The sequence below is a fragment of the Mus pahari genome, chromosome 3, assembly GCF_900095145.1.
Source record: "Mus pahari chromosome 3, PAHARI_EIJ_v1.1, whole genome shotgun sequence".
Lineage (NCBI taxonomy): Eukaryota > Metazoa > Chordata > Mammalia > Rodentia > Muridae > Mus > Mus pahari.
The window spans coordinates 93,895,038-93,910,152 of record NC_034592.1 but is presented as its reverse complement, the minus strand read 5'-3'; the positions used below and the strand labels follow the sequence as shown (position 1 = coordinate 93,910,152).

At 38.8% G+C, this 15,115-nt stretch overlaps 1 protein-coding gene across 1 annotated transcript in view; it reads right to left on the bottom strand.

Moving 5' to 3' along the window:
• The window catches only part of Lgr4 (leucine rich repeat containing G protein-coupled receptor 4), a 100,894-nt gene that overhangs the window by 13,046 nt on the left and 72,733 nt on the right, over positions 1-15,115 (bottom strand). Inside the window, exons 3-10 of the mRNA XM_021192875.2 lie at positions 11,373-11,444; positions 10,108-10,179; positions 4,128-4,343; positions 3,234-3,305; positions 1,637-1,705; positions 729-800; positions 468-539; positions 99-167 (exon numbers count right to left, since the gene is read on the bottom strand). Of these exons, the coding sequence (XP_021048534.1) occupies positions 99-167; positions 468-539; positions 729-800; positions 1,637-1,705; positions 3,234-3,305; positions 4,128-4,343; positions 10,108-10,179; positions 11,373-11,444 (714 nt within the window). The remainder of the gene's footprint in view (positions 1-98; positions 168-467; positions 540-728; positions 801-1,636; positions 1,706-3,233; positions 3,306-4,127; positions 4,344-10,107; positions 10,180-11,372; positions 11,445-15,115) is intronic.

The following is a 15,115-nucleotide window of genomic DNA, read 5'->3' as shown; positions in this document are numbered from 1 at the left end:
AATGGCCATAAATCTATCAGTAAAAAACACTGTCACTCGGCTAGCACACTGGACTGTAATATGTCTTTACAGGACCATTGTTAAAGTATCACACATACAGACTCTCCAGATGGGCAGTTCCGGTCAGATTGGGGAACCACTGCACCAGGCTTGCACCACGAATGACTCTAAGAAATTGGGGAGGAAAAGAAATTAATTTAAAACATTTTCTTACATGATATTTTCATTTTTTAATCTTAAACTATAACATTACCACCAAATATTACTGGTTTCATCTTTTAAAGGTTCTTGAAAATGTGATTATTTGGTCAAGTACTCACATAAGAATCACTGTAAATTGTTAATAGTTATCTTTTGAAATGTCACATAAAGGGCAGGCAAAAGATATTTGTCTTCTTAATTCATGTTTTTGATTTAACAATCTCCATAAACATTCAGGTATGTTTTTGAACGTGCATAATACTTACAGGGAATGCAGATCAGACAGGTTGTGAAATGCTGAGTTCCCCACAAAAGACAGAGGATTATCATACAAATGGCTGTGAAAATAGCCAAAAAAGGCAATGTTTTCATATGCTTACAAACACTCTGAGATTAAATCCATGTTCCCAGTGTCCATATATTAAAAAGCCAGAGGATTTTTTTTTGACTTTTAATGGAGATGTCTGGCATTTGGAGACATAATTGCATGTGATTATATATTCAAAGAAACTTTAAAAAATACTTACATAGTTCTTAACAGTGGATTACCACCAAATGCTCCATCAGGGATAACAGAAATAGAATTACTGTGGAATCCCCTAGAAAGATACGAGGAAAACACTTTGAAACAAGTTAAAACTGGAATGTCCACTGTTGTTCAGCCTTACATAAAATAGAACTGATTACAGTAACATAAAACATCACTAAAACCCAGAAGCCTGAATTTTGAATTCCATGTCATCTTGTATAGGATTTTCCTTCATTCTTTTTAAACCCACTCCTTGGCTTGGTATATTATTGGTCCCTCATTGCTTCATCATCACAGATAACATGAAAGTCTATGGTGAAATAAGCTTCAAATCTCTATCACAGATGCCTGTATCTTACCTCTACAATATGAGCTTTCAACCCATGACACAATCTCTGTTGTGCCACATATACATTCACAGCTCCACTCCAGACAAGCCCAGGCTCCAGAGTCTCCCTCAACCCCTTCATATAGTTAAGTTCCCACCCTTTAGGTCATGTCACATTCCTTTCTTTTGGTGATGCATCTTCCAATGATCCCAGACTCCTGGGAGATCTTTTTGTGAGATGGTTTGTCTTATTTATTCACATATCTATATGGGAGCAGTTCATATCTATAAGGGAACAGTTAATTGCCTATATTTATGTTCTGCCTTTCTAGTGAGGCTAAGACAAGCTACTCCAGAAGACTGTACCTCATGCCTTTTACTTGTCATAGCATCTAACCCTGTACAATAATCTATGCTCTCAACCATTTGTTCTGGTTAATACAGTATGTTTTGTGTGTGTATGGTTGAATGTGTTGTGGGTATATGTAATGAGAAGAAGATGCTCCAAGGCCTAATTACTGGAGTATTTAATGGTGAGTTACAGGATGCAGAGCATAAAGAGAAAAAGCAATACTCACAGCTCTTTAAGGCTGGGAAGGGCTTTAATAGCCTGAGGAAATTCATCCAAGTTATTATAATTCAAGTCCCTAGGGAAAAAAAATGAGAGAAACTAAGCAAATAGAAATCATAATTCATAAGATTCTGGTATAAGTACATGTTTAAAGATCACAGCCTATAGTTATCAATATCTTTCTCCCAACGACATTGCCATTCAAAACCCTATTGGAACTTCATTTGCAAATTTTTAGAAAACATTAAATAGTAAAAGTTACTCTTTATGTTTTTAGATTAATACATTTACAAGCTTGTAGAGCCCTCAGATCTCATGTCACTGAAGGATGAAACACATGACTCTTGTATAATTTCTTGGAAAATATACTATCAAATAGAATTTTTAAACATCCATGTATAGGTGACTAGAGTATGAAGCTGAGGCTTCCCATGGAGTGGACAGCAGTTCCCTGCAATTCTGGTTTAAGAGGTTGAGATGAGAAGGACCAGAGTTGTTTTCATCTAAGTCATGAGTTACTGACAACAAAGTCATATTCATTAGGGAGAGGGGAGAGGTTACGTCATAGTGGTCTTTAAAAATGCAGGTCTGGTTCTACATTTTAATTTCTCTTAACATAGAGAACACAATGGCATATGGTTATTATGGCTGATTTTAGAAAAAGAGAAAGGAAATTAAAAGGCCAGCTCCTTTGAAATCTATTGTTTTTCTTTTCTACACAGAAGGGAAAGTGACAAATAAAAACTAAAGTACCTGGGAGGAAGAAACTTAATTTGAACATCTTTTGGATAGTATACATGGCCTAACTTTCTTTACTGCCTCATAAAAATCACACCTAGCAGGAGACCTGAGTTTACAACTGTCTTCCTCCAAATTTAACTTTCAAGTATCCACTGGCATTTATTACTTAATTGTTTTGACAGGTGAATTAAGTTCTTATAAAACCTGAAATAATCTTAATATTTCATAGTTAGCCAGGAAAATTCAGTTTACAAAAATACTACAGATCCTAAGTGTTTCCCGTTAGGCCTCGGCCATCCAAAGGAGACATTCTCCTAATCATTGTATCACAGTGGCAAACATCAAACCCAGTCAAAGAGCCAGAAGTGCTTTTTTAGCCAGTGGAAACACAGCATCATGGAAATTGTTAAAATACAGATGTGTTACATTTCAGCATATGAAAGCAGACATGCTGTTCCAACCCAATTTAAACAAGTAGCTAGACTCCTGAAATCATGGAGAAAACCCAACAATAAGTAGGAAACTATCACCAAAAGAACTGGTGTTTAGAAATGTCAGAGTTCCCAAACTGTCACAAATTTAATACTATTAACACTTTGGGGAAGGTATAAATCTTTACAGATGGAGCAGTTTTTAATACATATTTGGGGAAAGGGAGGGTTTAAAGTTCACACTTAAGTATCAGTTTGAATCATAAATTGAAATTATTTTTCACAAGTGGGTTATTAGATGGTAAAAACTGAGTTGTTAAAGTGAATTAATAATGAGCTATAGTTAACAATGTCTTCTCTTTATCTTCACTATGTTTAAGATTGCACTGTCCTAATCATAATGAAAATTATACAAAATATACATGTACTTACAGGGTTTCCAGGTTATCTAGTCCATCAAAACAGTGTTGACTGAGGCTTTTAATTTTATTGTTATGAAGATGCCTATGAGGAAAAAAAGCACAAAAATGACATTCACATCTACCAAATCAAGTGTTATAGCTCCTTAATATGTCTAAACTGATGTGTCTGAAAGCAATGATACAGCTAAGTATTTTCATACAACTACAGAAAACTGGCTGTTACACAGACTCGCTGGACACAGAGTACCAACATTAGGGGAAATCTAATGCAGAAAGCAGTGACACATTGATTTTGGTTCATATGAAATAAAACTTTAGAGTAGCTAGCTCCTCCCTTCAGATAAAGCCTAGCATTGGTTGAGTTCTCTGAGGTGAGAGGGCAGCTTTATGGAGTTTACATCACTTAGGATGGAAAGAGATTCTAAAGGGAACAAACCAGACTGCACCATGTCTCATGAAGTTTTAGAAGATCAAAGGCATAGAAAATCAAAAACGTTTTGAGTAAAAAAGTTGGGAAAATACAAAACATCCATGCAGGAATAACAAACATCTTATTTCTCTGAGCATTTCAAAACAGTTTCCCTTTTAATGCTGAATAAACATTCTCATTGTTGGGACAGAAACAGAAGTTATACAAAAACAAGTTATAAAAAAAAGTATTTGATAAATGACCCAATTATTTTAAAAAGGTGGCTACTTGTCTTGTTTTTAAAAAACTCAACAGCTGCTACTAGATATTATTCAAGAAACCAGTATGTTTGATCTTATCAAAGGCACCTCCCCCAAATACTAATTGTCCAACAGTAGGACCATGGGGGACACTTTTGTAGTAATTTGTCACATGAAACCCATTTTGCCCTCAAAGTAACACAAATATACAGGAATAAAAGGGTTCACCACGTACAGAACCACCAAGCTTGAAAGGTTGGTGAATGCGAAGTCAGGGATGCTTGAGATGTTGTTGAGAGCCAAGGTCAGGGCCTGCAGGGTTGGCAGGTTGCTGAGCGGACGCACAGGCACTTCCGTCAAGATGTTGTCATCCAGCCACAGATGCCGCAACTGAATGAGCCCTTCAAAACTGTCCTCCGGGACTGAGGTAATATGGTTGGCATCTAAGCGTCTGGGAAACAGAAACACCCACAGCAAGTAATGAGTTCTACTGGAAGGAGTCAAACCAAAGAACACTGCTCCCGAGTTTCCAAACAGAAGGGACCCATAAAACTAGTCAGAGCCATGGAGGCCTATCTTTATTTAACTGTAACACAGGCCTGAACAATAACAACAAATCTAAAATTCTTCCAAGGCCAGTACATTATAGTCCTTTCCTGGCTAACTTCATTGCAGAAAGACACACTTAATAGAAAACTCACAAAACTCAAGTTGGAAATTTATGTTTCAGAATATACACCTACCTAAGATAGAGACAATGGGCTTAGCAATTATTATGTATGCACACAGTACTACAGTATCCAGTGTTACAGTATAGGTGTATTAGAGACTGAATTTAACTGCCACTCTGAGCTGATACCAAAAGGAATCCTAAGAGTATGTTTACAGTTTTCTAAAGAGCAACAAACCCATTTCAGTAGATTTGCAGGTACCTTACCAGATCAGCTAGAACGTTTATTCAGGTTATTCTTAGGAAGATTAACTCCTCCAATAAATGCTACTGTGGCTTTAAAGGTTCATCTTTTTCAGAAAATTCTGCAGTTAGGTAGTACCTTATTAACAGGATTATTTACGTTTAAGTCTCTGTCTGGAAACCTGGATACTAAGTCCTAACTATTTCTTTCTGTTGCCACAACCAAGTCTAATTGTATAATCACTTTTCAATACAAAGACAGCCTGGTGTTATCAGGATGAGAAAGTGTATGAGCAGGAAATCCCAGTGTTCCTCATAATCTCTTGCTGATGGTTATCACATGCATTTCTGTCTCATAGTCTTGGACTTCTCTATGAAAATGAGGGAAGAGAAAAAAACTGATAAAAACCCAGAATGACTTTTTGTTTTCTTTAAGAATTGGTATCTGACAACTTTAAAGTTCAAAAACTTCTGAGTTTTAGAGAGATTTCTGTACTTTCTGTTTTGGGGGTTTTTTTTTGTTTGTTTGTTTTGTTTTGTTTTTAAATCCTGCTAAACTTCAGCCATTACTGTAACTTTAACTCCAGGAAACTTGAGCTCCCACTCCCAGCCCACTGAATTTTCCTTCTTGGGGCAGATTAGCAAGGGGCTCGTGATTATGGATCTTTGTGGCTATCTAATGGGCATTCTGTTCTGATAGCAACAACATAGAGGAGAGATTTTAGGAAACCAAGCAGCTGCCTTACTGCTCCACTAGCCATAAACATTTGCTCTTTGGGATTTCTAGAACTGACTCACGCAGAGTGACTAATATTTTCAACAGAGCTGTTTAGGAGATCTGCTTTAATGAAAAGATAAGAAAGTGTTCAAACACAGAAGTCACAACGTCTGGGAACCCATTGTTGGGAAGAGACATTAACCATAATCAAATAGATTGAGTACTCAGTGTCACTGAATTACACTTGTAGGTGATCTGACTAGCTATAATTCATTCCACATTCGAACTGAGCATCTTGGAAGACATAAAGGATGAAATGGTATGAGGCACTCCGGGTTGGAGATGCACTGACTAATAAATTACAGAGCAAATCCGAGTGCTTAAAAAGCACAGTGAAGTAAACAACGGGATGGCGATAAAGCTGACAGCCATGGAGGCAGCAGGAGCTACCTGAAATGTTCCTGGTCAAGAAAGGCACCTTTCAAACCATAATAGTTAATCTGGGGCCTAATGAATTAATTAGCAAGGACCAGCAGACACAGTAGTTGAGCAGGAGGTATTTTAGACAAATGTCAAGGACAACAGAAACAAACTTGGTAAGATCACATAGTTCCAGAAGGACAGAGCAATGAGAACATGGGGAGAAAAGGAGTGGAGGGGTCCAGGGATACATACCTGTGACTCTAAGCAGGGTTTGGATTACACAGGCCTCATAGGACAGGAAAGGAACTTGGATTGTATTTTGATTAGAGTAAAATTCTTTCCCAGTTTCTCAGTGGCAAAACAGTTTAAAAGTTTAAATTGCTTATTTTTATCATTGATGATAATTTGTATATCTAATGCCCAAGGGCACACCTAAGTAAGCCAACAATACTCCACTAGAATCAAGTCTCCTCTATCAAGTATATCATTAAATATGACAAAGACCATACTAAGCTACCTATTCCTTTTAAATGTGAATTTAGTACTAGTGATATATATTTCTATGAATTCTGTCATATGCCATCAAACAAGTGAATCTGAACTAGAAAACAATGAAATTATCTTCTATGCAAAGGGGTAATGCAATAGGAGAGGCAGAGACGTGGGCTCTGCTAATGTTTTTCCAAAATTAGAAAGGTGCATACAAATAAGAGTGCAAACAGAAGACCTATAGAAAAACGGACCATGGAATACAAAGTTAAATAAAGTAAAAAGGATTTATGGACTCAGATTTGCAGACTGTTGTAAAAAGGACTCCAGTTTCATCTTTATACTCAATCCATGCGGATGTTAGTGACACACCTATAAACATAAAGACTTATACTGAGATCAATGCTTTAAGAAAAATCTTTAAATGTTGCTTTGTATAACTTGGTAGTGGACCATATGAGGAGTATTTGAAAAGCTCTGAGTTCAGTCCCTAACACGACCACCAAAAGAGGAAACTGGGGCTGTCCTCCTGGCCTACACTACTAGCAGCCATCCCAACAGATCAAGCAGTGCTCTTTCCAACATGTTCTACTGTCAAAGCTCCACAGAGTATGTACATATTTTAAGTGCTAAAAAAAAAAAAAACCCTTTCTAAAAGTTTAGCAATATATTAAACACATTTCATCATGACAATTTGTATTATCAATTGTGAAGAATGCATTTTAGTACTAAAACTCACATTTTTTTCATTTCTTGCCTTAAATAAAATTATAGTGACAAAATACTACATGAAGTTCTGTTAGGGGCTTATCAGATTTTACACAGGTCTAACATCTTCTCTGAGCACCTTGTAGGATCGAACTGAAGCACATCAATACGGGTCGGTGGCAGGCACAACCACACCCCGACTGGAACTGTTTAGATGATCATGTCTGTGGCCTCCCATTAAAACTTTAATCTCACTTCAGGACCCTAAAAATGGGACTTGTAGGCTCAGTGGATCTCTCTTCTCCTCTTCCCAATGCAGCTACATTGAATCAATCTCCTTTTTCTGCTTCCTACTATTAACTGGACTCTTCTAATTGGATTATTAATGACAGATGGCTGAATCTGGCTTGGGACACAGTTTATGGCCCCACACATTCCAAAACTGTTCTAGTGTGAAAAATCTGTGATAAATAAATAAATATTCTATGTAATCAAAAGCTCTCTTTTCTAATTTTGCAATAGGGAAAATATCACAGTTGAACTTTAAAGTATTGAAAAAATTAGCATATTTAACCTGAGGTTAATGTTTAATATAATATTTAATATCAAGGATATAAAAAGCTACCTTAAAGCTAATTCTGATTGCCATTTTAATAATCTACTTAGGTACTGAATCAGTGAAAGGTTGTTAAATTATCTTTTTATTGATACCTACAATACACTCTGACTTTATAGTCACCATCAAGTATACACTTATCTCAAACTCCTTCTGGTCAATTTCAACACCTAATGAACTTTGTTCCTTTTAAGGTCTGTGGTGAAACCACAAGGAAATCTGTAACGTAACTCGGGCCTGAAGATCAGATTTGAAAAGTGACTCGAGTGCTGATAAGGTTGTTTTACACCAGGGTAGAATTTCAGTGACAGCTCATTTGACCACAACACCCACTATGCTAACAAACCCAAGAACGCTTAACACTTTTTTCTTAAATATAGCATACTTGATACAGAGCTCCTTCTACAGCTTGTTACATATGAAAGCAGATCAGAACACACACACACACACACACACACACACACACACACACGGGGAGAGAGCAAGAGAGAGAGCGAGAGCGAGAGCGAGAGCGAGAGCGAGAGCGAGAGCGAGAGAGAGAGAGAGAGGAGAGGGGGGAGAGACTGTATGTTTTACATGGGCTTTCTATTCTCATAGCAATCTGAGATCATTCAAGCATCTCGTGCNAGCAGAGAGGTTTAACTCAAGAAAACCAGGAAACAGAGGGAAAGAGAGAGGGCAGGGGAAGGAGGGACACACAGACACACACAGACACACACAGAGACACAGAGAGAGAGAGAGAGAGAGAGAGAGAGAGAGAGAGAGAGAGAGAGAGAGAGAGGAGAGGGGGGAGAGACTGTATGTTTTACATGGGCTTTCTATTCTCATAGCAATCTGAGATCATTCAAGCATCTCGTGCACTGCATACTGGATGCATGCTGAGCGTTGGCTAACTTGTTTTTTGAGAGAGAAGTCTCCGATTTTTGTACTAACACCACTTCAATTCACCCATTTTACTAACAAATACCACATGCACTTCAAAGGTACTTGTTGGCCACAAATTAGAAACAATCTATTGAAATTTTCTTGGTAATTTTTCTGTCCTGAAGTTGAAAATGAGATTTTAGTCTTCTCTTTTTTGCCTTCGAACTAGGCAAAATAATTGGTCCTTTGATCATTAAGTCTATGAAAATAATGATTCGATGTGAAGGCCTTAAAGTCAAACCAATTAATTGTAAAGCACCAAAAGGAAACAGGACCTCTTTATGACGCTAAATGAGTTAAATCCACAGGAGTGAAATGGCTCTGCATCCTTAGATGCAGGGAAATAAAGACTCAGCCAAATATTTCTGTAAAAGCAACCTATTCTAATTGATTCATTTTACAAGTGAAATTCACTCTAGTAAGCAACAAATCCTGATATTCTGTAACTTGCCACTTTTGCAAAATGAACTGCTTAATACATACAATCTTAACTTCTATTTGAACTAAATATTAAGTGGCTAACACCCTGGCTATTCCTTGTTTGTGACAGGTATGAGTTAATGGTTAACTTTTATAACATGCGATTTATTAGTACGCTTTTGCTCTAACATTCACTTTACAATTACTACTAGAATATCTCCTAAGAAATTCAGATTAATTAAAATTCTGGAACAGGTTTGTCTGGTTTTGAATCCCTACTGTGCCTATACTAGCTATGTGCTGTTGAGAGAGTTACTTAAAATTCTCGCTACAAATTTGCTCATTACCTATGATGAACTCCAGTGTAAGAAAGGCATTTAGAATTCATATAAAGCCAAGGTCTTTGTATATAAAGAATGTAAAAACAAATAAAATGCTATCTGGAAAAGCATTTAAAGTTAATGACATGGAAAAAAATCTAAAATTAAAACCCTGATTATGCCACATAAAACAAGTTTTATCTAAAAAAAGAAAAAGAAAAAGAAAAAAACCAACCTGGGAACAGAGGCAGCTCAGACAGCCAAGTTATCCCTATATATATTCTGAGCCACAGGTAAGGCATTAAACTCAATTTATACCAATCATGACAGTATAAACCCGAATCCTATCTATGGCTGTTAGGGCACAAGACATCAGAACTCCTGCACATCTCTAACTCTGGTTTCAATGAACTGTGACCAGCCACCATGCACGTGCTAACACTAGTGCACCCCACACTCACACTCATAGAAGATCCTCTAGTCTGAGTCAAGAAAGAAAGTAAACCGACGGGCTACCTTCAGCCTTACCAAAGGGCATTTTGATGATAGCAATTGGCCATCCCCATTTCCATCCCAGGGAAGAGGATTAATCTCCTCTGGCCTTGGGTTTCTGTTCCTTACTCATTTAGCAGCCAGAGTGGCCTTCTAATGACCCACGAATGCAGAAGACAAAGGGGTACTTACAAAGACTGCAAAGCACTCAGTCCATGAATGGCTTCACTGGGTACTGTTTTCAACTGATTGTTCTGGAGTGTTCTAGAAGGAAATTTTTGGTTAGTGGTTAATAACTAATTGTTAACATTTTTTTCCATATAAGAATATGGAGCCATTTTTTTCCTAAAAATTATCAAAATTGGGGTGGGTGGCGTGGAAAGCATCTAAGGCAAGAAAATTGCGAGATGTTAAGCATTTGCTGTAAACTCAGAGATGATGCTATTCCAGGCCATCTATAATGGAGCTGCTTGATGATCCACATTTCCAGGGCTTATTTCTTTCCTAGATACCTGTGTTAAGATTCACTAGGCTGTGTAACAAATTTACTCTCCTCAACAAACCCATTAGAATTTCTAATGCCTTCTCAAAATGTTAGAAAGCAGAGCCTATAAACCTGGGCATCAGATAGAGAAAGGCAGTTTGCAAGGAGAACAGACATTGGGCCTTATGAAGCAGCAGCAATGTCTCTAGTGCCTGCGGGATGAGTATGGACATCATTAAGTCTCAGTCATGGGAGAGCTGAGACCTGAAGAACAAAGGCAGACATCTCTGTGAAAAACAAAATCTTTTCCATTTTTACCTACAGCCACTCTTGTCCTGTTAATAACTATTTGACATGAATCATAACCACAGAATAGAAGAAGTAACAGGACCACCTAAACACTCTGAACCAGAGGCCTTGTGACTTTGCTCAGAGCAGTAGTGACTACAGCAGGTGAAACAGTGGCTGTCAATCCACATGACCTTCAGTCTGTCACCCTCCAAACTCCTGCATGGCCAGGAATTTCTCTTCTGATCTCTGACTATCTTTATAAATATCTTTCTAAACCATGGATGTGATTCACCTCACTTCAATATCTTCAGCTCCCAAATGCTTTGAACATGTAAAGCACTTTTAAAGCTCTCTCCCTTTAGGGTTGGCTACTTTAAAACCCTTGTAGCTATAAAGTAAGTAGAAATGAAACTCTACCAGTAAAGCTTAAATATGGTTCCCATTCAATACATTAGCAGCATGGCAGGTCTGCGATGCCGTGGAGCTCTGAATACTTACTGTGTAGATTTCTAACCTTCGTTAGCTAGACCAACCTCTAGCCTGCTCCCCTACACACTGGCCATGCCTTAAATCTTTTAATCCTTAGCTAAAAGAAACTGTGCTTAACCTAGCTCCAAGCATGTTGACTATGCAGAAAGAAAATACCCAGCCAGCTGTAAAACTCTAAAACTGCATTACTTACAGGACTTTGAGTTCTTTCAATCCAGACAAGGCTTTTGGGTGGATAAAAGAAAGGTCGTTACCAGCCAGTTGTCTAGAAGAAAAAAGTAACAAGAGAAAAATAGCAATTCAAAGTTAAATTTCAGAATTCACAGTAACCTTATCTGTGACTAAAATTCTATGCTAAACATTTCTCAGGACGACATGACACTAAACAGGGACTTAAAGCTCTGCTAAAGCGGTCCCAAGATTCTTCCAGTGAATTAAGAATGTCTAGATTTTTTTTTTAAACTTCCAATACAATAATTTAAGTAGGCACATTTTTATTCTAGTGAGGTCAAGCAAGCCAAAACACATTAAGCCAAATTAAGTTTGCTATTCACGGTCACTCTGCAGCTTGCAGTGTTTTCCGTGGGGCTCATAAATACAGACTACTGGTCGGCAGGCAGGACTGTTTACACAGAGCAGAGCAAACCCGTCTGTCAAGGAAGAATGCTTTCAGGGAGCAAGTCAGCCTGTTATCTCCACAGAAACCCAGGACAGCATACTCCAGACAAAAAGAGAGAGTTTGGGAGCCTAGATTTCAAATAAAGGCCTAAAAGTACACATTTAAAGAAATGTCTTCCTGAAGGAATTATTAAGTAGAGCATTTAAGTGGGGATAAAGTGAACAAGAAAGACTATGAATTCTTTTGTGTTCTTTCCCCACGTTTCCTATTTCCTCAGGACTATGGCACAGAAGTTGTATGTCCCTGTCGTGGGGTGCAGGACTCCACCTCTTGGGTCCACCAGGTTTAGAGGTTCAAGCAGCTGGATTCTATAACTGACTTTAAAAAAAGTCTTTCTATGTCTTCCTTTTAAATATTTCTATTTATAATTTAGTTTGAATTAGTTTCTTAATTTATAAAACAAATTTTATAATTTCTCCTTTAAAAAAGGTCACTTTCCAGTCAGATAGTACATGTCTATACTCAGAAGGCCAAGATAATACAATCTCAAGATCAAACCCATGCTGGAATATACAGTGAGTCCCTCTCTCAAAAGTAAGAATGCAGGAGCTGGAGAAGTGGTTCAGCTATTAAGAGCACTGGCCGTTCTGCCAGTGGACCAGGATTGGTTGCATGCACCCTCATGACAGTTCACAACTATCAGTAACCCTAGTTCCGGGGGATCTGGACCCTTGATTGAACACTGAGGGCACCAGCCCCGGGAACACATGAGGTAAACGTACATACAAGCAAAACACTTTACACATTAAAATGAAATAGATATCAAGAAAAAACAAAGAATTTCCTTTGTTCTCTCTGATCACTCAGTCAGCACCCTACTTCCCTAGGCTTTGTTGAATTCATTCATTATCAAGTTCTAGTTGCTCCTGAGTGCCAAACACACCACCACTTTGAATGACTTTGAATGCCTAAGTCAAAGGAAAAAAAGGATCTCCCCGTTCTTTAATCTGCCATATTCACCTTGATTTTAGGGACAGAGCGAAAACATCTTTACAAACTCTAAAATTCAAAGTAATGCCTGAAATTCTACTATAAGAGCCTTGCTTTCTTCTAAGGTTTTATACCACTTAAAATGCATGCAGCATGAGAAAACCTGACTCTACATGACCTCTGGTCCACAGCAGACATATGTTATACAGATGGATGAAGTAAAACAACTCAGAAACTCCAGTGGTGTAGATGATAAATAACTGCTTCCTCAGCAAAGGGTGATGATGCTGGATTCTTAGTCAAGCCACAGTGTACCATGGGGTGTAGGCCGTCACTCATCACACCCTTCTAGTCTAGTGACTGTACAGCATGCCTTCTGAGGCATCCTACTCCATACCATCAGCCTTTTAAATACTATCTAAAACAGCAGCGCAGCCTAAAGAATCTAAGCAGACAACGCCAATAAGTTGCTTTATTCAGTGATAAGTGACTTATCATTTGCTTACTTTGCAAACATTAGCAAAACGAGGTATATTTTATGAATGCCTAAGTCAAAGGAAAACAAGCACTTAAACTCAATGAAACAGAAGTAGACAACAGTAACTATGTGTTCATGATAAAATCCGCCTCCCTTCCCCCCACCCTTCGTGGCTTTACTTCTATGCTGATCCAATAAAATCTCCTCTTTCACATTTCCTCAGTAGAACTTCTGAGCCATTTCTGGTGAGCAACTGCCCAATTTGTGAATTATTGTTTGCTGAAAACAAAGTTTTAAGAAGTTGGAGAGATAGATGGCTTCAAAGATATAAGCTTGGGCTGATCTTACAGCGCACCTGAGCTCAATCCCTAGCACTTAGTGGGCAACTCCCAACCACTCATAACCAGCTCCAGAAGAGATCTCACACCTCTGGCCTCCACAGGTACTTGCAACCCATGTGCAACATAACCATATTCAGACATATCATGTGTACTTCAGATGCCAACACACATAGCTAGAAGTATGTAAATCAATATTTAAAATTTTACTGTACGAGACTGAAGCAACACCCACAGAGCCTGCGCCGGTCTGTGCTGGTTTGTGTAGGTTTGGGATTTTGTGGGACTCCTAACAGTGGCACTGGGGGTGTCTCTTGACTCTTTTGCCTGCTCTTGGGACCCTTTTCCCCTGGGTTGCCTCGTCCAGCCTCAATATGAGGACTTGTGTCTAGTCTTGTTGCATCCTGTTATGCCACATTCAGCTGGTATCAGTAGGAGACCTGTTCTTTACTGAAGGAAAATGAGGAGCAGTGGATCCAGAGGAGATGGGGTGGTGGTGGTAGTGAACTGAGAAGAATGGGGGAGTATGGAGCTGCAAGTTTTCAGGATAGAATGTATAAGAGAAGAATAAATAAAAAGAAAAAACTACTGTACACCAGTTTCTGTTTTTAAAATATCACAGTCTTTCACTACTAAGGATGAGCATACAAATCAGAAACATGGAAGATCATTTTATGCTCTCATCAATGAAATCCTTTCAAAACATTCCTCTTGCCCCAAGCCTCCCCAAGCAGCCAATGTCAATGCAATGCTACATCATCTCAGTGCTTCACCGTGGAGCCTCACTGGCACTCTTTAAACACCCAATGGCCCCACTTCTCCCTTGAAGGAAACCCATAAATATCTACAGCACAAAATTAAACATGGTCACAGGCTACCGTCTGGCCACTTAGTGCACATTAATCTCACAAACCAAGTACAAATCCTTCTCAGGATGGGGCGCTCATCCCACACTTCCATTCCCACCCAACAGAACACCACATCATTTGCTGGAAACTTCTCAGCTAGGAGTTTACCAGCTACGTGTCCTCTGATGGTCCTCCCTGCACTGGGGTAGCTGAGAGCTTGCTTAACACGGGCAAGGCCTTGGAGGCAGTCTCTACTGGGGCCAACAGAGCAAATAAAAGAGGTCTTTGCAAACACCCCCGGTGCCAGTACACAGCTTCCAGTGGCCCACCTCTGTGCAAGCTTCACATGAGCAATGAAAGGATTTGTTCCACTCAAGCTCCCTCAGCAAAGTCAACGAAGAATGCTCACAATTGGAACACCGGATTTCAAAGACCACATTTTTCAAAGCTCAGATTGCACCATAAGGGCCTTAATTGGCAGTAGCCATCTTTCCCTGAGTGCCTCACATAGTCCTGTAACCCCGCTCCTCCCAGCTGTCCTTAAAACCTGGGCTAAGAGCATCCGCCAAAACCGAAATCCTATAAACACAACTTTCCAGGGGCTTTCACCCCTTGTCGCTAACATTGGCTTTTCCCATCTTGGTATCTGTGGGCTTCCTTGGG